The sequence below is a fragment of the Neolamprologus brichardi genome, chromosome 8, assembly GCF_056152115.1.
Source record: "Neolamprologus brichardi isolate AB-2024 chromosome 8, ASM5615211v1, whole genome shotgun sequence".
In the NCBI taxonomy this organism is placed as follows: Eukaryota; Metazoa; Chordata; class Actinopteri; order Cichliformes; family Cichlidae; genus Neolamprologus; species Neolamprologus brichardi.
In genome coordinates, this window is record NC_142111.1 from 15,424,124 (window position 1) to 15,446,170 (window position 22,047).

General features: G+C 39.9%; 2 protein-coding genes across 4 annotated transcripts; one reads left to right on the plus strand and one right to left on the minus strand.

Moving 5' to 3' along the window:
• Positions 1 to 976: 976 nt before the first annotated feature.
• Positions 977 to 3,498, minus strand: pnmt (phenylethanolamine N-methyltransferase). Its single transcript, XM_006791181.3, has 3 exons — positions 3,285 to 3,498; positions 2,722 to 2,932; positions 977 to 2,305 (listed from the first exon to the last, which is right to left on the minus strand). Exons 1-3 carry the CDS (start codon positions 3,457 to 3,459, stop codon positions 1,867 to 1,869), a joined length of 825 nt encoding a protein of 274 aa, XP_006791244.1. The 5' UTR covers positions 3,460 to 3,498; the 3' UTR covers positions 977 to 1,866.
• On the plus strand, positions 3,342 to 18,007 carry aldh18a1 (aldehyde dehydrogenase 18 family, member A1). 3 transcript variants are annotated; one of them, XM_087844688.1, is made up of 18 exons: positions 3,342 to 3,514; positions 5,994 to 6,099; positions 8,129 to 8,280; positions 8,682 to 8,831; positions 9,180 to 9,284; positions 9,366 to 9,518; positions 10,670 to 10,760; positions 11,393 to 11,517; positions 11,922 to 12,066; positions 12,159 to 12,232; positions 12,357 to 12,456; positions 12,798 to 13,018; positions 13,373 to 13,510; positions 13,629 to 13,824; positions 13,906 to 14,027; positions 14,204 to 14,390; positions 15,770 to 15,865; positions 16,001 to 18,007. In XM_087844688.1, exons 1-18 carry the CDS (start codon positions 3,419 to 3,421, stop codon positions 16,195 to 16,197), a joined length of 2,454 nt encoding a protein of 817 aa, XP_087700814.1. In that variant the 5' UTR covers positions 3,342 to 3,418; the 3' UTR covers positions 16,198 to 18,007. The 3 variants fall into 3 exon arrangements, with proteins under 3 accessions (XP_087700814.1, XP_006791243.1, XP_035763771.1); XM_006791180.3 differs by lacking the exon at positions 3,342 to 3,514 and adding an exon at positions 5,611 to 5,828; XM_035907878.2 differs by lacking the exon at positions 3,342 to 3,514 and adding an exon at positions 5,611 to 5,823.
• The last annotated feature ends 4,040 nt before the right edge of the window (positions 18,008 to 22,047 follow it).

Genomic DNA, 22,047 nt, shown 5'->3' on the forward strand with positions numbered 1-22,047 from the left:
AAGAGCAAATTCAATAACATTGTGAACATGGGCAGTCCGATTGCAAGTCAGTAGCAACACGGTATGACAAAAGTTAGTGAGTCCTAAGAGGTATAAACGTGGAGAGACATCCTCAGTGACGCACTTTTTTTATAGTGAGTATAACTTCCTACCATCAAGACAAATGTATGGGGTTCCACCTCTGCAAACTTCTTGTGCCAGAAGTTTTTTATGCTTTGCAGTGTAATTGTTGAATAAATCCAGGTGTAACGTCGAGAGTGTCATTTGCACATAGCTGTGCTTTGATTCTGGGAGATGTTGCAGGTCCATCTTGTTAATATCTGTGATGTTTGTAACTGTGACATTTTTATTGTTGTGGTTCTGTTTATCTGAAAGCTGCCCAAAGGGGCAAATTGAATTTCTGGATTATAAATGTTACTGCTACTATATGGCATCACTAACATTTGTGTTGTGATAACATTTAAAACAAGGGTATCAAACTTAAGGCCAGGGCCCAGAACTTTGGACTTTTAAGTGTATTTTCATAAAATTAATTACTATTATTAGTTGCTCTCAACTAAGGTGCCTCTAATTTAGTGTTTCATAAACACAAATAAGTTTGGACACTTATTTTGTTGCTGATAGTGACAATGTGATGCAAACAACAGAATTTGCTGAGAAACAAGGGTTGAAGATGGAGATTTCAAACTGCATATATATATATATATATATATATATATATATATATATATATATATATATATATATATATATCCTAGATTATTATTAAATGTGGTGTATAGGGCCCAGAGTTCTGTGTTAGGTCCTGTGTATATGTTAAAACAGAAGATTTGCCTCACACATAAAACCAAAATCTCTGAAGAATGTTTCCAGCATCCTGTTGAATCTTTACTATGACAAATTAAAACAGTTCTCAAGGCAAAATGAACATGTGAGTGTAATACATATTACCCAAGGCAACAAGTTAGTTTTGTCAAGCTTTTTTTAATGTTAGGGGAACACAAAATAAGCTGTTAATAGTGTCTTTACACATTGTAATTAATTTAGAGTACAATTAGTAACCGTTTTGCAGCAAGAATAATGATAATAATAATAACAACAACAATGATATCTCTTTACTAAAGAGATGTGTTAAGGCCCGTGATGAGATTTGAGGAGCAACTCAAGATGATCAAGTAGCGACACCTTGTGTTCAATCCTGCTAATTACACAAAGACGTTTCTAGATGGCAATATAAAATGATTCCTTAAAATAGCACATAGTACCAAGGAAAAAATTAATAAATAAGCATTGAATTTTTATTCATACAATCAAAAATCATCTCAACCTTTTGAGTAATTAGCAGCTGAACGAAGATAAGCACATGCTGTTTACATACAGCTGGGTAATTCCTGTGGGGATTTTATGTGATATGCCTACTGTAGTACTAATGTTTACATTCTTGATGCTGTAGGAACTGCAGGAGGTGGCTGCCTTTACTAAACCAATAAGTGCTTCTGCAGCAAAATAGTCTCTCATTTACTTTCCCTCTTAGAAAGACAGGCAGAGGTCCAGAGTAACATGATGAAAATGCAGTGGAATAAAGTGAAACATGTCATTTGTGTGGAAACTGGAATACCTTAAAATGACTAAAGCACAGGCTCTAACTCAAAACAGAAATATGTGTGCATTTTATTCTCAGCATTATCAGCAATCCACTTTCTAAATAACTGCTACACATTTACCCAGCGAGGTCAGGGCTGACACATTTACCCAGGCTTAATCTATATTATTTCAGTCTGAATAGTGACTTATTTAATTTCTTCTTTGAGATTTTTTTTTATCTGCCTTCTTTGCTTTTCTCTCACTTGTTTACTTTCTCCCTTGTTAATCCTTCTTTGCCTTTACAAAAAACACTCCAGTCACATCATCAACCCCCACCCTCATATCCTGAGTCAGTGTGTAAACCTCAAGTCGGATCAGAGTGTATCCACTCTCCTTCAAACTAGTACAGACCTGGGCCTCATTCAGCGGGACCACTGGGATCCTCACCCCAGGCCCCGCAAAATAATAACTCTCCCCGAGGGCTCCGATGAGCATGAGGTGCCCACCAGGGCGCAGGAGCTTCCCAATGTGGCCAAGGGCCCTGGTGAAGGCAGCGAGGTCAGGGCTGACACTCTCCAGGCAGAAGCAGGACACCAGACAGTCGGCCCCTGCCGAAGGAAGGGCATCAGGAGCCAGGGGCTGAGAGCAGTGCACGTCAATGGGGAGGATGTCCGCGACGACCTGACGTAGCTTTGCAGCTTTCTCAGTCCACGCTGAGGGCCTGTTTGAGTGAATCATCAAACTGTATAAAACAGCTCTTTCAGACTGGCACCATATTCTAATCAGTGCATGATTTTTTTATCATTATCATTAAACTGGCGAGTATTTTATTCTAACTTAGACACTTTTTTCTTGTCTTGTTATTAAGAAGAACGCTCCATGATAGAACCCAAAATAAATTGTTATGACACAGAAGGCAACTTCATTCTGAGGACTGTGCAAGAAAAGAGTGTTGCTTCAAGAAAATCAAAAAGAAAGAGGAAAATATGTGATCTATGTGATCTTGTTTTTCTCTCTCTCTCTGTCTTTGGTTAGCCATACAATATACCAGGTATCTAACGTTCACTGAATCTTAGTAACCATCATTTTAAGCTGTACCAAGTCTTTAGCTATAGTTCAAAGTGATCTTTTCCATACCGTCGTCCCTCCAGTTTGCAGACGTGCTGTAGGTATGGTGTCCAGTCAAGACTGCATTGTCCCTCATCCTGCAGCCAGCGCCTCAGCTCCTGCCGGTTCACCTCCAGGAAGTCTGTCAGGAGCACTTTACTAAAAACCTCACAGCCACTCATCACCTGGTACAAGGTGGGACCTGAACCTATGTCCACGAGGAGCTCACCACTCATATCACCTGGGAAGAGGGGAGAAAAAAAAGAGCAAAGTGAGATCATGAAGGAAAGTTTTCTTGGTTAAAACATTATCATATTAGATGTAAAGATCCTGACTCCGAATCACTCAGTAAAATAAAAGTGATCATTCATTAAGTAGCCTTGCAGGAAAAGAAAAAGAGGTTTAGTTGCCTTTTTAAAAACTATTATTTTTATTAGGGAAAAGCTCTTCAGCGGTGCTTGGACCCACCCAAGGCTCTATTTGTTTTCTGCTACAAACTAGGAGAAGGAAAAATGGGGAGATGAAAAAGCAAATGAGTGATGAAGCAAATTTTTATTGCATTTCAGAAACAAAATACACCAGAACTTCCTTACCTTCAGTAAAAGCTCTGTGCAGGCATGCCAGTTTCCACGGCACAATACTGTCTTTTCTTGTGAAGTCAGCCCGTGGTGGAGTGTAGTTGTACTGCAGATAAGCAGCAGGATCAAATCTCCGGTAGCAGGCTTTCATGGCTGCCACTCCATTCTCTCTTCCTTTTTCTTCCATCATCCTGCTTTCTCTGCTGCGATACCTTGCACGTCTGTTTTGGCTGGTCAGTCTTCAGGTAAGCTGCTGAAACCCCTTGAGCTGAATTATATACTTGTGTCTGTGTGTCTCTGTGTGGGTGTATCTGTGGTATTATGCGTGTGCTTTTGCTTTGGGCTACTCTGAGTTTCATGGGCAGAGATAGAGATCCTCTTTTTTTAGTCGATGCTGCCTGATAGCATTTGTTCCGTTCACTTTCCCTGCCCTAAGGCACTGATACCATCAGATCAGGGGGCTTCCTCCAACACTAGACCCAATAATGGACTCCTCATATGGCTTTTAGCTCCTTCGCCCACCTTTCAAAAGCCTCTCATATCTACACAATCATTCTAAAGGGCCTTTTGGAGTTAAATGGCACTGAGCAGGTTTGTTCTTAAGCAACCCCTTTCGAAAATACAAACAGGTCTGTCTCAAAGACAAACAAGTTTGTGTCTGTCTTCGTTGGCCATTTCACTTTGTGATTTTGGTACTGAGCTGCAGAGATAAGGAATATCAAGTGGTTGCAAAGTAAAGGTGGGGAAGACTGCCTCTTTACGTATGCCTCACATAGGAAGTCAAAGATTCAAAAAGTAAAGTCTTTCACATGTACAGATATGGACTGGGTAACGTGTTAAGACGTTTAAAGGAAATAAAAATGATTATCCTAGTTAAAAGATAGCTTGAAAAACAAAGTGAAAATAAGATGTACCAGGCTTTTTTTTTAATGCCACCTGTTGGTGTCAGACAGATGGAAACACAGAGTTGATGCTACACTGATCACTGATTAAAATGTGTTCTTTAATTTTTTTGACCAGTGTTTATTCACTAACACCACTGTATATGTCTGTATAAGTTTTGGAGGAGAGGGTCTATTGCTTTGTATTCTGAACATGACAAGATTCAACCATGTCACTGTGTACTTTTACTCGGGCTGTACTCAATGTTTAGAGGTAAATGTGAATATCGGTACACTGCTCACAGTTCAAATAAAAACACATTGATGTTATGCAGGTATAATGTGCAGTCTGCTCAAAACTGTTAAATATTTCACGATGCTAACACTTCTAACAAGAACTGAACACAAAGTACACCTGAGGTTGATATACCCTAGTAGTTATCAAGAGGGAGACGTGAATGTGTATGTCCTAATAATTCCATGAAATCATTGTGAAGAACTAATTGTGGATTAGTGCAGGCAGGAGTACGGTAAGGGTCAGTTCCTTCCCCTGAGTCAGATAGACAGATAATAGAGCAAAGGAGAGGAGGAACATGGAAGAACAGATAAAAGGGATAAAACAGACAACAGAGAAAAGAACAGGTCAGGTATAATGGAATAATAAACACTTAGCCAGAACAACAGGAGTCAATTTTGTTATCTATAGTCCCAGGGGCAGTGGGGGTTCAACAGTGTGAGTCAAGTCTCCTCTGGGTTACTCTATTTTGTCGGAGCACGATAGTGTAATTACAAAAATACAAAAGCAAAATAAAGTCATGTTTTGATATTTTTTAACTATATGGAGTAACTGAAACATAGGTGACAAGGTAATTATAGAAGTGCAGGACATGATTTCTGCATCCACCACTTCCAGTTACTTTTAAATTGACTAAATGTGAATAATAAAGGAAGCATTTAATGAAAAATATTTTTGTTTCAAACTGCTGTGGCCCTCTGTATCATTACATGTCCTAATGTGAGGTTATGGGTTGGAAAAGCATTTAGAATATATAGATTCCTTAAGTAACCATCAACACACAAGTCAGGATTTTTATTAAACAACACAATTTTTTTATGATCTCTTTTGTTTTACTAGAAACTCTCACCTATTCATCACCCCTTACCTCTGGTGCTCCTCCACCAATGCCACTGGAGTAGAGCACTGTCAGTATTACAGTAGTGACTAACAGCATTGTACGAGAGCATGACTGTCGGGTGGCAGGGGTTTATTTTGAAAAGTGAAAAAAATTACCGTCTTCCGTTCTTCTTCCGCATTTCGCCGGCCGGCCTGACGTCATCTCCTACCACTTCACAGCCAATGTACAAGGCGTCGGTTTTTATTTTTAAATATTAGACTACAGAGTGAGAGTTGTTAGTTTATTGTAGTTATCAGTATAATATTTTTAACGAATATTTTTTAAACGTTAGCGAAACGCTCCGTGTTCATTCTCTTTGCTGAAAGCTGCAGCAAAAGTTTCATCACTTAGGGGAGGAGCCGTGTCCGTCTGTGTTCAGAGCACTGCTGTGATAAATGAAGGAATCAAAGCTTAAAGAAGAAGAAGGAGGTGAACAAGAATTAACAGAAGACAGGGGCTGGTTCGCACGCAGGACAACATATACCGGGACTTCAGGAGGTTAAGTAAGAAGAAACATGTTAATATGCATGGAGCAGGAGGTTTATTTATATTTTGCAAGGATGCAAGGAATCAGGTTTCATGCTGCTATGCAAGAAGACGTCTTAGGTGGATGGAAAAAGTTGATGTATTTGTCCTAATGTGCACTGGTGTTTCTGTCTCTATTAAAGACCATAAAAATGACCATGCTGCTGCTGAGGCTCACCCTGTGTTCAAAGATCCCCCCGGATTCACCAAGACACTTAAGCCAGCTGCTCTCCAGAAAACTGACACAAGGCAAGTAATCCAGTGCTTTGTGTGCCTTAACCAAATTTCCCCTTGTGGGACAGTTAAAGGAATAGATTATTCTATGTGTTATGATAATATTGTGGCAGTCTGGGCTGTATCAAAAAAGTTATTTCTGGTATTTGCCCCCCAAAAAACCAAAACAAATTTAAACTTGTGTCTTGATGGTCTGTAATCTATCAAACATATGTGAAACATATTTATCTCTAATGAATGATGAAAAGCATTTTGAGCCAGAAAGAACATTTTTGTCTCAATATAGAAGCCTCAACTGGTTTTTGGCAAAGTCACTTTTATATATCCTTTATTTTGGGGGGTAAAACGTGTAAATTGACATATAAAATGTATTTTTTCAATGGAAATCCATCCATAAAAACAGGGCAAATGACATCAGATATACCATCACAGTGCTATAAAGATATTTTAAGTGACCAAAAAGGACTGGATTGATTATAATGAAGGTACAATAACACAGAGTCATGAAAAAAACTTGTATAACAAATAGTTTTCCTCATTTTATTTATAACCCCTCTGTAAAACCTGTTGACTATCTATTTACTAATATAAGCAAAGCTGTTACACATAGAAAACACACAGAAACATTAAAAATCTCTTTTTGGCAGTCGAACACCAGCAAGTAAATGTAATATGCCAATTGTTTTAATTAATCCCAGGACAGAAACTTTTTGATATGTGGTAAATCACTTCAAAATAATAATTCTTCATGCAAACCTTTTTTCCCAGAGGACTGTCTAAGAATTGGTTACGAAAACAGACATTTTAAAGACAATAACTATATATTGTGACTGTTGTTTCGGTTAATCATCACACATATAGACCAGCGATTGATCCAGAATTAAACAAATAATCACCAATGAAATGATAATTAAAGTGATCTTAGCAAGATAAAAAGTTTTTATAGTGTATTGGTCACATGCTCAAACATTAAACGATGTGCTTTTGTAGGTCAGGGCAGTTTCTGACCTGCTCTACTCTGTAAAAGATGTCACCGGCTGCTCTCTTTCTCCTTTTTTTTCCCTCCTTTTTCTTTCTTTTCTTTTTTCTTTTTGATGTACTCTCTCTGCCCACCTCTCTCACGCGCCTGATTGCTCCACAGAGATGTGTAATGTCAGCACAGGCTTTCTCTGAGTGTCCTGCTGATGTGGCAGTTTGAAGGCTGTGATTATCTGTTTCCCAGGTTGCAAATGGATGTGTGGAAGGGCCTCACACTGTTTGCTTCATTCATGTAATCAATGAAACGGAAACCCAGCAAAAAAAAAAAAATGGTTGTTTGAAGTGGTCAGTTAAAGGAAAAATATTTACCCAGATAGTGTTACATCAGCAAATGTGGAAGGGAGACATTTTTAAACTACAATAAGTAAAGAGATGTACACTCACTTGCCACATATTTGTTACACCGTGCTTCTACTGAGTTGGACTCCTTACCTTCAGATCTGCCTTAATTCTTTGTGGCATAGATAGCATCATGCAATTGCTGCAGATTTGTCCGCTCCACATTCATGATGCTCTTCTGCATGCCTTCCTTTCAGCTCAAATCTGTCTGGATATTCTGCTCTGATCTCTGACATTAACAAGAGATTTTTTTTCCCAGGCAACTCGCCACTCACCGGATATTTTCTCTTTTTCTGACCATTCTCTGTCAACTAGATCAGCAGTTTTTGAAATACTCAAACCAGCTCATCCATCGCCAACAACTATGCAACATTGAAAGCCACTTTAATCACCTGATATTCACTTTAAACTCCAGCAGGTCATCATGACCATGTCTATATGCCTAAATGCATTTAGTTGCTGCCATGTGACTGGCTGATTAGGTAACTGCATTTTGCTAGCTGTACCTTGCAAAGTGAATGCTGAGTGAATGTAATCAGGTGTTATGAGATCATCTTAGTATTTAGTCTAGTGGGCAGCATCATGAACATTATGTTGGAAGCTGGCTCTTATTAAGCACAGTACTGAAAAGTTAAGTGTGATTAATAATCAGAAAAATATCTTCCAGGTGGCCAGGGCAGGGCCCATAGCAGCTCCTTCGCACACCGCAGTGAGCTGCGGCAGGCCAAGAGGATCGTAGTTAAGCTCGGCAGTGCCGTCGTTACACGTGGAGATGAGTGTGGCTTGGCTCTTGGGAGGCTGGCCTCGATTGTGGAGCAGGTGAAAAACCAAATAAAATGATGCACTCTATACATTTTAGAGATTATTGTGTAGAATATTCTTGACACGGGGGGAAAAAATCAGGTAACACAAGCTTTGACCTAACTGTTTTAAAATTCAGTGACGTGTAAACCAATCTGTGGGTTTTCATGATGTTTCCCATCTACTGATGATGTTTTAATGTCCCTTTTTCCTTTGCTTCAACTCATTTTCTATCTATCTGTAGACACATGTACTGTAGTACTTGCTACAGATAGTACAAATGGACATTTATCACCAAGTTACAGAATGTATGGGTTCATAATTGGTTAAAACTGAGCTTTAAATCAAAATCATTAGTGAGCCTGAAGAGGAAGAAAATAGCCCCAGCAGTGAAACTAAATGGGTCCGTTGTTGCGCAGGTGGCTATGTTGCAGAATCAAGGCAGGGAGATGATGATTGTCACCAGTGGAGCTGTGGCCTTCGGCAAGCAAAGACTGAGACATGAGATCCTGCTGTCCCAGAGTGTTCGGCAGGCGCTGCACTCTGGACACAGTCAACTCAATGACATGGTGAGAAAAGATGGGAACTTAGGGTATCTCAGAAAATCAAGATGCTGATGTTAGCTGAAAACTTTGCTGACAAGGTAAGTCAAGTCTTCACCAAATGCTTTAGAAATTTCTTCAGTGTGAAAATACAATGAAATATCACCCCAATATAATCCCACAATAAGTTAGCTTTATCACACAGTTCACTTGAACAAACACGTGCACTTCAGTGCAAATACTATCATATGTTGCACTAGCTTACATTTATTCTTCTTTGTGTAAAGAGTTTGTAGGTCACACCTTTCTGTCTAGCTTATAAATTGCACTTGGTCGGTGTGGTGTAATTTGTCTTTGTGTTTGTTTGTGTTTCAGTCTTTACCGGTGCTGGAGGCCCGAGCCTGTGCTGCAGCTGGACAGAGCGGCCTGATGGCCCTGTATGAAGCCATGTTCACCCAGTACAGCACTTGTACAGCACAGGTGCTTTGCAAAATTCTTGCTTAATTAATTACTACTGTTTAAATTTCTCCCTCACTACATTTTCTGATTTTGTGCCGTCAGGTCCTGGTGACAAATCTGGATTTCCACGATGACCAAAAGAGGCAGAACCTGAACAGCACACTGCGGGAGCTGCTGCACATGAACATCGTGCCAATCATCAACACCAATGATGCTGTGGTGCCCCCTCCGGAGCCCAACAGCGACCTGCAGGGGGTAAATGTGGGTACAGACAGCATGGGGGCACCACTGGTTGTAGTGATGGTGGCAGCAGGGGTGGCAGACGGTGTTGTTGTTTTTTTTTAACATCCACTATTCATTAACTACAACATTTTCTATCTTACACACACACACGCACGCTGAAACACCTCTGCCACCCTACCTTACCTTGTCAGCTCTGCAATCAACCATAAAGGCATGTGTATGCAGGGAGGGGATAGACAGCAGTGCGTGTGATCACCGGGCATCCTGTGAGGATAACTTACCTCTTTTTATCAGATTATTTAGCTTCACTTTCTACTGCGTTGAATTTGTATTATTAATATTACTAATTATTGACTTAGGCAGCTAGAAGACTACTACTTATAAGTCAGTGGTATAACTTTAGGTTTTTTTTAATTAACAGAAAACAGTTGTTTCGGAAAAAAAAACTTTCTAGCAAAATCGATATTTTAATAAAAATAACTACCTATTTTATGTAATTTATCTGCTTAAATTTATGCCGTGGTGAGAAATCTACACTCTATGTATGCCACAACTACAAATCTTACATTGAAACCTGGCGTGCACCTCCCTAGTAATCACAATGTTTGGCCTGTTCAGTGCTTGTGATTCATTTTGTGCATTTTTCGTTACATTTCCGCTGCAGTTTTTGAATTTATCAGTGAGAAAATAACAATCATTACCTCAGTGTAAGGAATAATAATCTTAGCATCAATGTAAGGACACAAATTTTCTGGTGGGAGATTTCCAAAATCTCTACAAAGATTCCTCTCCAATGTCTAAATCAGCTATTAGAGTGGCCACACCTACTTTTGTATCGTTTAACTTTAGGTTGTCCTGAAAGGAGTCAGTGTTAACTTCACAGCTCTGTCCAAATACAGTCACATCTGATGGAAAAAAACAACAAAAAAGGCCAAACCTCAAGCATCAAACAGCTCTTCACAAGCTTATCTCTGAGTTGATCAGCTCTGTTTAACATTTTCCAGATGTTGCTGCCAACAGTGTTGCAGAGTCATATGTATTAACATATTTGTGTTTCAGTTTATCTGCTTAGTTCTGTCTTTAAAAAATAAGCTTATGGGTTACTCTCTGCTGCCGCTTTTCTGCCTTCAGGAGCTTACATGAGCAATTTTCTGTTTCTGCAGGTGATCAGCATTAAGGACAACGACAGCCTGGCAGCACGGCTAGCTGTAGAGATGAAGGCTGACCTGCTCATCGCACTCTCTGATGTGGAGGGTATGTGTGTCACTGCAACAACACTCTGGGTCAGCTGTTAGGTAACAACACCATCTGTCTGCTCACTTTGCTGACGGGGGAAAAAAACATCCCTCTCAGGGTCAATGGAGAGCCATATGAGAAAGACAAACACACACCTTCTGCCTTCGTGTTTGAAACTAATGCTGATGGAGGTGACACATGGCGTCCATGCGCACACAGAATCACGGCTGTAGTCATTCAGCATCATCTGGATGGCTTTTAGAATATTAAATAAAACAAAACTTCAGCAGAGAAGAGTGATCATAGTAAATTATCATATGATTATGCACAATAAAAGGGTACTATCCAGGATTTTCCTTTTAAAAGGGGTTGACTTGTGCAAAAATAGTACCTTTCAATCATCATAGGGCTTTCTTATCAACAGAGATCTTGCAGTTTCTTTCTATATCTGTATTATTACGTGTTTGGGATGTTTCTGAGGATGCAACCTTTGCTTTGTTGTTGCTAACTAAACTATATTCACCAGCTTTGTTTATGGCTTTAGTAACATTAGCAATAAAATGGATGTGGGAACAATTTAGGCTGATGTGTAAACGCTGGTTATTTTCATCTCGAACAAATAAGTCATATCCGTAATGTTTATATTGTAGGACTATACAACAGCCCCCCTGGAACAGATGATGCCAAGCTCATTGACATCTTCTACCCTGGAGACCAGCAGTCCATCACCTATGGTACAAAGTCTAGAGTTGGGATCGGAGGCATGGAGGCCAAGGTTGGTGAAGTTGCCCATCAACTCATTACAATAAGGAAAAGTTCAGGCTTTTCCTGTACATTTCTTCTTCTTTTTTTTTTGCATCAGTTTTCTTCAGAAAATTCTTTTACATAAACCTAAATGAGAAATACAAGCAACCAACAAAACTCAGGGCAGCTATCACAGACTGGGGGCAAAAATCCTTAAAGTATGAGTGGTGATATATAAAATAAGATGAACAATAAGAGGTCAGATTGTGCTTGTTATTACATGTAACGTGTTGGAATCACCCAACTCTCAGATGGTGTCTTCCAATATGATAATGCTTGCATGTCATATAAAAGATTGTACGTTTGATTGGATTGAGTATTAAAATTAAGTAAATCTTATACAAAATATTTTTTTTAATCTCTGCTTGGCTGCAGGTCAAAGCTGCCCTTTGGGCCTTGCATGGTGGCACCTCAGTGGTTATTGCAAATGGCACCAACCCCAAAGTAACAGGCCATGTCATCACTGACATTGTGGAGGGCAAGAAAGTAGGAACCTTCTTCTCTGAATTTAAACCTGCCGGTGAGTTTACCTGAGCTGAATCTTTTTTTTTTATTGCTGTAAAACTGCATCTGCAGGCTCTGATGTTTAATTCTGTCCTGACTCTCCTTCAGGCCCATCTGTGGAGGAACAGACAGAAATAGCGCGCCGTTCTGGAAGAACCCTTGCATCTCTGCATCCAGTCCAGGTGACACAGTGTTTTTAGATAAAGGACTCGGGCAATATCTTTTATAAACATTAAAAATGTAAACAGCTCTTTGGGTGCTTTATCACTTAAAGAGAAAACCTGAATTATTTTGTTTACTTGTCAGAGGAGTGAGATCATCTGCCATCTAGCAGATCTGCTGACTGAAAGGAAGGAAGAGATTCTGGCTGCAAACAAGATGGATATGGACCTGGCTGTCAGTGCAGGTAACAGGACACCACATCAAGTCTGTCTGGTTTTTGAAATATAAACTAGACTTGCAGAGACATTTTCTTTGTTTGATGTTTTATGTTGCTATTGTAGTGCTAGTGCTTTCACATTCTCTTAAAAAAACAAGGATAATAAATTCATGTGCCATGTATGTAACTGATCTCCAGACTTCAGCAGCTTTTGCATGTATATTGCTACAATAACTTCAACATTGAACCTAAGGGATGACATTCTCGTGTGTTGCCACCAGAGGGCGACTTTCCCTTTCTGTACATATGAGTTTTATACCTCACTACCTGCTATCAAAGTGTAACTCTGCTATGCCTTCTTTCTGTAGGCCATTTGCCTCCAGCCATGCTGAAGCGTCTCAGTCTGTCACCGGCCAAACTTAACAGCTTGGCAGTAGGTCTCCGCCAGATAGCCATGGCCGCCCAGGACAGTGTGGGTCGAGTGCTGCGCAGGACCAGAGTGGCTCATAATTTAGAGCTGGAGCAGATTACTGTACCCATCGGGTTGCTTCTGGTCATATTTGAGGCCCGACCTGACTGCCTGCCGCAGGTATTGCTGCAGAAGAACTTAAATCTTAACAAAAACATATAAATCACTTGAACATTGTTGAAAAAAATTACATATGGGACAATATCAAGACAAGGCTGATATTTGACCTCTTAATGTCCTTGTATTTCATCACACACATGTATTAGACTGGGATAAAACTAAAATGTTAGAGGTTAATGGATATTTGGGGAAGTTACTATGAATAGGAGATTAACATATGAATAAATAATAACACCTTGTATTTCTGCAGAACTTACCATAACACATTCTGTGGTTTATATGCTTAGCTAACTTTTTGGTTTCCATTTTTATAAATGTACTTTGTCACTTTCTTGGAACACCTGTAATAACTAGGTATCAACACTGGCAATAGCCAGTGGCAATGCCCTCCTGCTGAAAGGAGGAAAAGAGGCAGCCAACACCAACCATGTCCTCCACCAGCTCACCCAGGAAGCTCTTTCCATGCATGGAGTCAAGGAGGCTGTGCAGATGGTAAAACTGATTTCCTATATATTTATTAAAAAGCAGTGAGAACCTTGTGTCATCTTTATAGCACTTTACAGTACACTCTTCTATCTGATGTGATTCACAAACCCGTATTTCTTCCCAGGTGAGCACCCGTGAGGAAGTGGAGGATCTCTGCCGACTGGATAAGATGATAGACTTGATCGTCCCCCGAGGTTCATCCCAGCTGGTGCGGGACATTCAGCGAGCGGCCAAGGGCATTCCTGTGCTGGGTCACAGCGAGGGAATCTGTCACGTCTATGTGGACTCAGAAGCCAGCATTGACAAAGTCATAAAAATCGGTCCGTTAGAACAGTTCCCCCCCATATAAATGCCTGTCAGTCATAACATGCCAGTGACTGACTAATGCTTTCCTCTTCTAGTGAGAGACTCCAAGTGTGACTACCCAGCTGCATGTAATGCTATGGAAACTCTGCTGATTCACCGGGACATCCTCAGGACCCCTATGTTCGACCAAATTATCGACATGCTTCGCACTGAACGGGTAAAATGCCAAATACACGCACTAAGTCAATATTCTGATTGATAAATTAAGGAAAACTGCGGCTGACTTTCAATGTTACTCATTTTTAGATACATCACCAGTCATCCAACAAAATGAAAACGTTTTTTGTCATAATATATTAAAGTTAGAAATTTATTTCTGTCTGATGTGACTAGGTGAAGATTCACGCAGGCCCTCGGTTTGCCTCCTACCTGACCTTCAGCCCCTCAGAGGCAAAGTCTATGCGGACAGAGTATGGTGAGCTGGAGTGCTGCATGGAGGTGGTGGACAGCATGCAGGAGGCCGTAGAGCACATACATAAGTATGGCAGCTCCCACACAGATGTTATAATCACGGAAAATGGTAGGTGATGCAATATCTTGCTGTTAGTACTTTGTTCTTGCCCAGTCTCTTTCTCTCTCCCTCTTTTTAAATACATTCTGCCAATTTGCTTTTTAATTCCTTTGCCTTGTAGTTTCACAATTTCTGTCACACCATGACTGAGTAGCACCTGTCAGTTTGGTCATTCTTTTTTTGTTCCATGTCTTAATATTCATCAAGTTTTCCTTCTCTCTCTGTTGGATTCAGTCCACCTTACGTCTCACTTTCTGCCACAGCGATTAATGAGCAGTGACAAGGTGTTGTCAGGATGAGTGCACATCCTCCCTTTGTGACTCTAGATTGTGGACGGAGCCCATTTAAAATGTAGAGCAGCTGATTAACAGTTTAAAAGACTTCTCATAACTTTGAAACATGCTCAGACACACTTCTGTCTTTGAAGTGAGCCGTCATGCTGTGTGTCCTTAACTCATTTTGAAAGAAGCTATCCTGTGCAGTTTCCAGTGTGTTCTCTCACTTTAAGGCTGTGGTCATTACCATGTGGACAAAACTGATGTCTCATATATTTTACAATTTTCTATTCACACGTGGACACTATTTTATGAGTATCGTTTGAATGGTGGGAGCTTAAGTTTTTCAGTAAGGCAAAGAAACTCAGGTTCACGTTCCTTTGAAAATATAAATATTAAAAACATTATGTGCTTTTATTCTGGCAGTCAGAATTAACTTTTAAAAAATAAAGCAAAGTGTTTACTGGTAAGATTTCCACCTTGAGGATGATCTCACGTGCAGTGGAGGATGTGTTGCTGCCATCTAGTGACTACAGAAGGAACCTCAGTGAATTCCGGACTAATCGGTTTGTATCAAAGTCGGATATTATAAGAGAGGAAGATTGATAAAAATGGTGAATACGCTGTCTTCATTAACCTGCTTGTAGATATATTTTTGGATGGATGTGCACAGTTCACGTGAATTTCAAAGATTATGTCAGAGGACATATCTTTGTTTTCAGGAAAGCCTTTAAATCAGAGATGGGGGAACTCCAGGCCTCAAGGGCCGGTGTCCTGCAGGTTTTAAATGTGTCCTTGATCCAACGCAGGTGATTTAAATGGCTAAATTACCTCCTCAACATGTCTTGAAGTTCTCCAGCGGCATGGCAATGAAGTAATCATTTGATTCAGGTGTGCTGACACAAGGTGATATTTAAAACCTGCAGGACACCTTGAGCCCTGGAGTTCTCCACCCCTGCTTTAAATGATAGGTTTAGGTTTTATATAAGCTTTCAGTCTCATTCAGTGCATTAATGTGTCAGTTTAGCTCAGTTTCTATTCTCATTTCTTTAAATTAAGCCCCAAAAGTGTTTACAGACACAATAGCACTAATGAGATGTTTTGTTCTGTCAGAGGACACAGCAGAGAAGTTTCTTCAGCAGCTGGACAGCGCCTGTGTTTTCTGGAACGCTAGTTCACGTTTTGCAGATGGCTACCGCTTTGGACTGGGTATGTGGTGGTCTTGTGTTGACATCCTCTGTGTTGTTTTCTCTAAACCTGCCTGAGTATTTTTATTCATATTTCACTGATATGTTCTCTTCATGTAGTCCTCATTATTTGCACTCTTTCTGTACTTTTCTCTAGGAGCAGAGGTAGGTATCAGCACAGCTCGTATACATGCCCGAGGCCCTGTAGGCCTGGAGGGCCTGCTCACAACCAAGTGGGTCCTGAGAGGTGATGGACACACAGTAGCCGACTTCTCGGAGCATGGTACCATGAAGTACCTGCATGAAAACCTGCCTGCTGGGCAGCCTTTAGCTGGACAGAGAGACAGCAACTAGGCCAGAGAGTCTGACAGCATTCCTTTGGCCTTATTACGAACGTTGTTTGCATCACCATCCAGAAGCTCCCTCGGATTTTTCTCAAGATGATGGTTGATTGTTTTCACTATCTTCAACCTTTGAAGCACATAGCTGCTCAAAACAGCAATGGTTCGTTTTATTACTACATTTAAAAAGATGTTCCTATTTAAGGACTAAGAGTCTGAAAATATTCTACCTCAGCTTAGGTTGGGTAAGTCAATAAGTCCCAATATTAAACTATGCAAAAACCCCAAATGGTGTTTAAACCATGCAAAAAAAAATACTTCACACAGATTGAGATTCGTCATTATTTTCTCATTTGAATTTGTACTGGGCAAACTAATTTTAGTAATGGTATCTTTTAATTAAATTACTTTATTTATTTTTTTAAAGATTTTGGTAGAAAACAATATTAAAACTGCTCATTTATTTACACATCTATTTAATAACTTTAAATTCCTTGCTTGATGTCATTTCTTTTTCCTTTATTTCCTGGTAATATCTCACTTTAATAATGGTTGTCTGACTATTCTCCCACTTTAACCTCCTAGGACCTGGCGTCCACATATGTGGACATCACATTTTGGGTTACTTAGACCAAAATACTCAATTTTGCTCTACATGGGCCTGATATCCACTTATGAGGACATTATACTGCCACTGTTATATCAAAATTTTAAACGAATATCCTTATATGTGGCTCTTATTTTTCTTAGAAATAAAATAAGGTTAAAAAAAATCTGGTAATTCTTTGTTTTTACATTCATCGGGCCCCAATATGTCCATATATCAAAGAGAAATTAAAAATGCATGTCGTGGAAGAGTTCGGGTCTTAGGAGGTTAAGCTGACAGGTCATATGGTCCCTGTCTCTCTCTATATGAAAAGTGTGGCTGTATGCTGATTACAGATAACTAGCATGCATCTGTCTGCAGTGACTCTGATTAGCTAACATATGTCTGGTACCAAGAAGCCAGAGCCCCTGTTTAATTACTCTGACAGTAACTGTGCAAACTAAGAATCTTTCTAAGCACACATTAGTAATGGACTCTAAGTACCTTCACAGTTACACATTACTCTAATAACCTATGAAAAACACTTCATTGCTATAATTGATATATCAAAAAGAACCCCTAGCAGTGTGTTTTAAACAATCACAAAACATGATTTTTCAGTTTGATCAAAATTAAATTTACATTTAATATTGTAACCTCTCAGTGACTAAGGGCTCAGTGGATTACATCGGTTCATTACCCACGAGGTTCACACTGACTGTACTGTAAGTGCTTTCTTTGTTCAAACAATATCTGTACCCCCCCGCTTTAATTCTGGGATGAACTTTCTGTATGTTTCTGATATATTGTCTTTTGAAAATACCCGTGACATTATCAGACATGCAGCTTGTAAATGTATTCGTAAAATCTTACCTAATAGGATTAAAAATATGCAATTCTAGGACATCAGAAAATGAGATTTTCTCTGCAATAATGACACTTAAATACACTCCAATTTACATGCATCCATTTATTCCCATATTTTTTTTATTTATTTGATTATTGTTGCATGTTGTGTTCATTTTTCCATGCTTTGTTGCTTTCCTGCTTGTTCCTTTTAGCGCCCAAAGCTTCTGTCAGAGCGGGAATCGTAATTGACAAGCTGCCTCCTTCAAGCTGGAGGGGAGAATGCGACTGCCTTTAAATTAAGCTTTGTAACATTCCAGCCTCTGAGCTGCTATCAGATGTCTTGCAATGCACACTTAAGGATTAGTTCGGGTTATTTAATAGCAGTATTGTGGAATAAAAAGTTGAAAAAGAATATTTGGATATTTTTCTTTCTTTTGTCTTTTTTCTTTTTTTTGGCAGATGAAATGTTGAGCATTTTCACATGTATGTTCATCTCTGTCCTGGCACTAGTCTTTCTACTTTCACAAAGAACACAAATTAATGGGGAAAAAAGTCATACTGATCTGAAAAACAGATGTCTAAAAAGGCCCTTTTTAAAGTTGCCCATAGGGGAATTCGCATTGCTGGAAGTGGGGCAAGTAACATGGAAGACAATACTATAGAGGTTTAATTATCCAGCCATCAGAAATGAAAAGGGAGAAAAGGAGAACTGAGACTAATAATGGAATCACAGTCTTATGTTCTGGGTTTCTCCGTTTCTTCTTTTTTTCCTTTTTTCTTTTCTATCATCTAAAGAATTCATTCTCCAAAACGCACTACTTACCCTTCAATCAGCTTCCCATCATCAAGTCCAAAGGGTTCAGAGATGAAGAGGGAGACAAAACTCGGATCTCACTCTTTTGTCCTTGTTATGTGTGGAGCGATTGAAAATATCATCTAAATGACTGGAGGTAGAGAAGGAACAATCTAGGGACATTCAGTATTGCTTCTTTGATACATAATGTTTGATAGAATTGTATTTTACCATCTCTTAAGTGTAAAGAGTTGTTTGTTACAGTAGCTATTGAAGTGCAGGTGTGTGCATCTAGTTCACGTAGTAACAGGAGTTTTCTACGTAACGGAACACCGAGGAGTGTTTTTATTATGAACCAGGGAGGTTACTAACTGAAACTGCTATTTTAAATATAATTTCCATTTTGCATTGACATAAACCTTTGCAGGACCAGTTTACCCTTCCTGAGACAGGGTTAACATGGGAGAGACGTCTGGTTGCTGGGCCTTAGCCTGAAGCAGCTATATGGGTCTGCCCTCCTGTGGGCCCACTACCTACAGGAGGGCAGGATTGTGACGCATGCAATGTCACTTCCCTGGTGCAGTACGTGAGGTTGAGGGATATTAATTCAATATTAATCCAATATTGGCTCAACGCACAATTTAGGCTCTGGAATCAGTTTTGTGGAGAGGGGTTGGACTTGCTCCAAGCGTAATTCGACTGGCAGAGTATACTTGTATCCCCCCAATTTGGTGCCAGCACATTAAGATTTTTTCCAGTGGACAAGATGGTTGCTTCCCTGTACCTTCAGGTCAGAGGACTGGTCCTGATTGTTTTTCTTGTGTACCTACCAAATGACAGTTCAGAGTACCCAGCTTTGGTGGGGTGTCAGAGTGTTTAATGTGGGGATTTCAATTCAATTCAATTCAATTCAATTTTATTTATATAGCGCCAAATCACAACAAAAGTCGCCTCAAGGCGCTTCATAGATACAGAGAAAAACCCAACAATCATATGACCCCCTATGAGCAAGCACTTTGGCGACAGTGGGAAGGAAAAACTCCCTTTTAACAGGAAGAAACCTCCGGCAGAACCAGGCTCAGGGAGGGGCGGCCATCTGCTGCGACCGGTTGGGGTGAGAGAAGGAAGACAGGATGAAAGACATGCTGTGGAAGAGAGACAGAGATTAATAACAGATACGATTCAATACAGAGAGGTCTATTAACACATAGTGAGTGAGAAAGGTGACTGGAAAGGAAAAACTCAATGCATCATGGGAATCCCCCGGCAGCCTACATCTATTGCAGCATAACTAAGGGAGGATTCAGGGTCACCTGGTCCAGCCCTAACTATATGCCTTAGCAAAAAGGAAAGTTTTAAGCCTAATCTTAAAAGTAGAGATAGTGTCTGTCTCCCGAATCCAAACTGGAAGCTGGTTCCACAGAAGAGGGGCCTGAAAACTGAAGACTCTCCCTCCCATTCTACTTTTAAATACTCTAGGAACAACAAGTAGGCCTGCAGAGCGGGAGCGAAGTGCTCTAATAGGGTGATATGGTACTACAAGGTCATTAAGATAAGATGGGGCCTGATTATTTAAGACCTTGTATGTGAGGAGCAGGATTTTGAATTCAATTCTGGATTTAACAGGAAGCCAATGAAGGGAAGCCAAAACAGGAGAAATATGCTCTCTCTTTCTAGTCCCTGTCAGTACTCTTGCTGCAGCATTTTGGATTAACTGAAGGTTTTTCAGTGAGTTTTTTGGACATCCTGATAATAATGAATTGCAGTAGTCCAGCCTGGAAGTAATAAATGCATGAACTAGTTTTTCAGCGTCACTCTGAGACAGGATATTTCTAATTTTAGAGATGTTGCGCAAATGGAAGAACGCAGTCTTACATATTTGTTTAATATGTGCGTTGAAGGACATATCCTGGTCAAAAATGACTCCAAGGTTCCTCACAGTGTTACTGGAGGCCAAGGTAATGCCATCCAGAGTAAGAATCTGGTTAGATACCATATTTCTAAGCTTTTCAGCGCCGAGTACAATGACCTCAGTTTTATCTGAGTTAAGAAGCAGAAAGTTAGTGGCCATCCAGGTCTTTATGTCTTTAAGACATTCCTGCAGTTTAACTAATTGGTGTGTGTTATCTGGCTTCATGGACAGATAGAGCTGGGTGTCATCTGCATAGCAGTGAAAATGTATGCTATGTCTTCTAATGATGCTGCCTAGGGGAAGCATGTATAATGTAAACAGAATTGGTCCTAGCACTGAACCCTGTGGAACTCCATAATTAACCTCAGTGTGTGAAGAGGACTCTCCATTTACATGCACAAACTGGAGTCTATTAGATAGATATGATACAATTTCGTTGTCTTGCTGATTGACTTCAGGGTATGATTGGGAGTTACTGCCTTCCATTACTGATCAAGCATAAGATGTCAATTAGTGCACGTTGCAGCAAGACACGCTAAGGTGCAAGTCAGTAATTGAGTTTTGTGATCGTGTCATCAGGAGCTGCAACTGCAAGATCACTGGTGCCAATTGTAGCAGTAATTCCAGTCACACTGGAAGTCAAAGGAGCTGTCAGGCTGTAGAAAAGGTCTGATTAGGTTGGTCAGCCTGACTATGTGTAGGTTACATCGTAGATTCTGCAAAGATTCACCCCAGGAGTTTAAATCAGGCAGTAGGGTGCCCAGAGGGTTTGCCGTTATAACATACCTACGGTTTAGATTTCCCACTGAAGCATAAATCTCTAGTTTGACTGCTGCCCCTACGACCCAAACCCAAATAAATGGCAAAGAATGCATGGATGGATAAAACTTTGCCCTTTACAGATACCTGGTTGAAATGTTTCCACAGTACGGTTTGTTTTTGAATTCAAGCTTTGACTTGGTTGAAGCTTTCAAAGGAAGAAATATTGGGATGACCAACAATGAAAATACTGTGATATCGCCGAACTGGAAAAGTGGAAGAAAAAGGATGGATGAAAATATGGAAAAATAGAAAAAGTATTGTAACTTTTGTCCTTATCTACCAAGTAGATTTTTCAGTTATGTTAAAAGTGGACAGTGAAGTAAAATTTACTATATGGAATATTATGCAAGATCATTTTCAGTATTTTTTGTTTGTTTGTTTGCATGATTGTTTTGGGTTTGTTTGTTTTGGGGAGGGGGGGGGGGGGGGTTAGCATGCACCCTTTTTTTTAACTGCAACATTATATGCAGAGCTATTTCTGTAGTTCTGTGTATGCCTGAAATGCTTTCCTTACTGAATTTTGTAAATATCTGATGTCGATGTTCCTTTTGACCTTGGATTAACTTCCAGTTATGTGTCAGGCTAGGCAGCCTGTAAGATTTCCTCTCATCTCTTATCTGGCTTTGCCCTGAGACCCCGGGTGATCTGATCCCATGTTGCACTCTGTTGATGTTGTGTTGTCTGCTGGGCATTGTTGTCCACAGATATAAAAAAAATGTGATAAGGGCAAATCACTGGACTTGAACAGCAAAGCTGACAGTCCTTTAATTGGACATTACTCAAGGCCAAAACTCATATTTCTTGTTGTGCTTGATCTTAAGAGATTCTCAAATGCACTCTCTGCTGGGGTTCAATTTTTTTTTGAATCAATAATTAATGGTCAGTGTTATTTATTCATGTG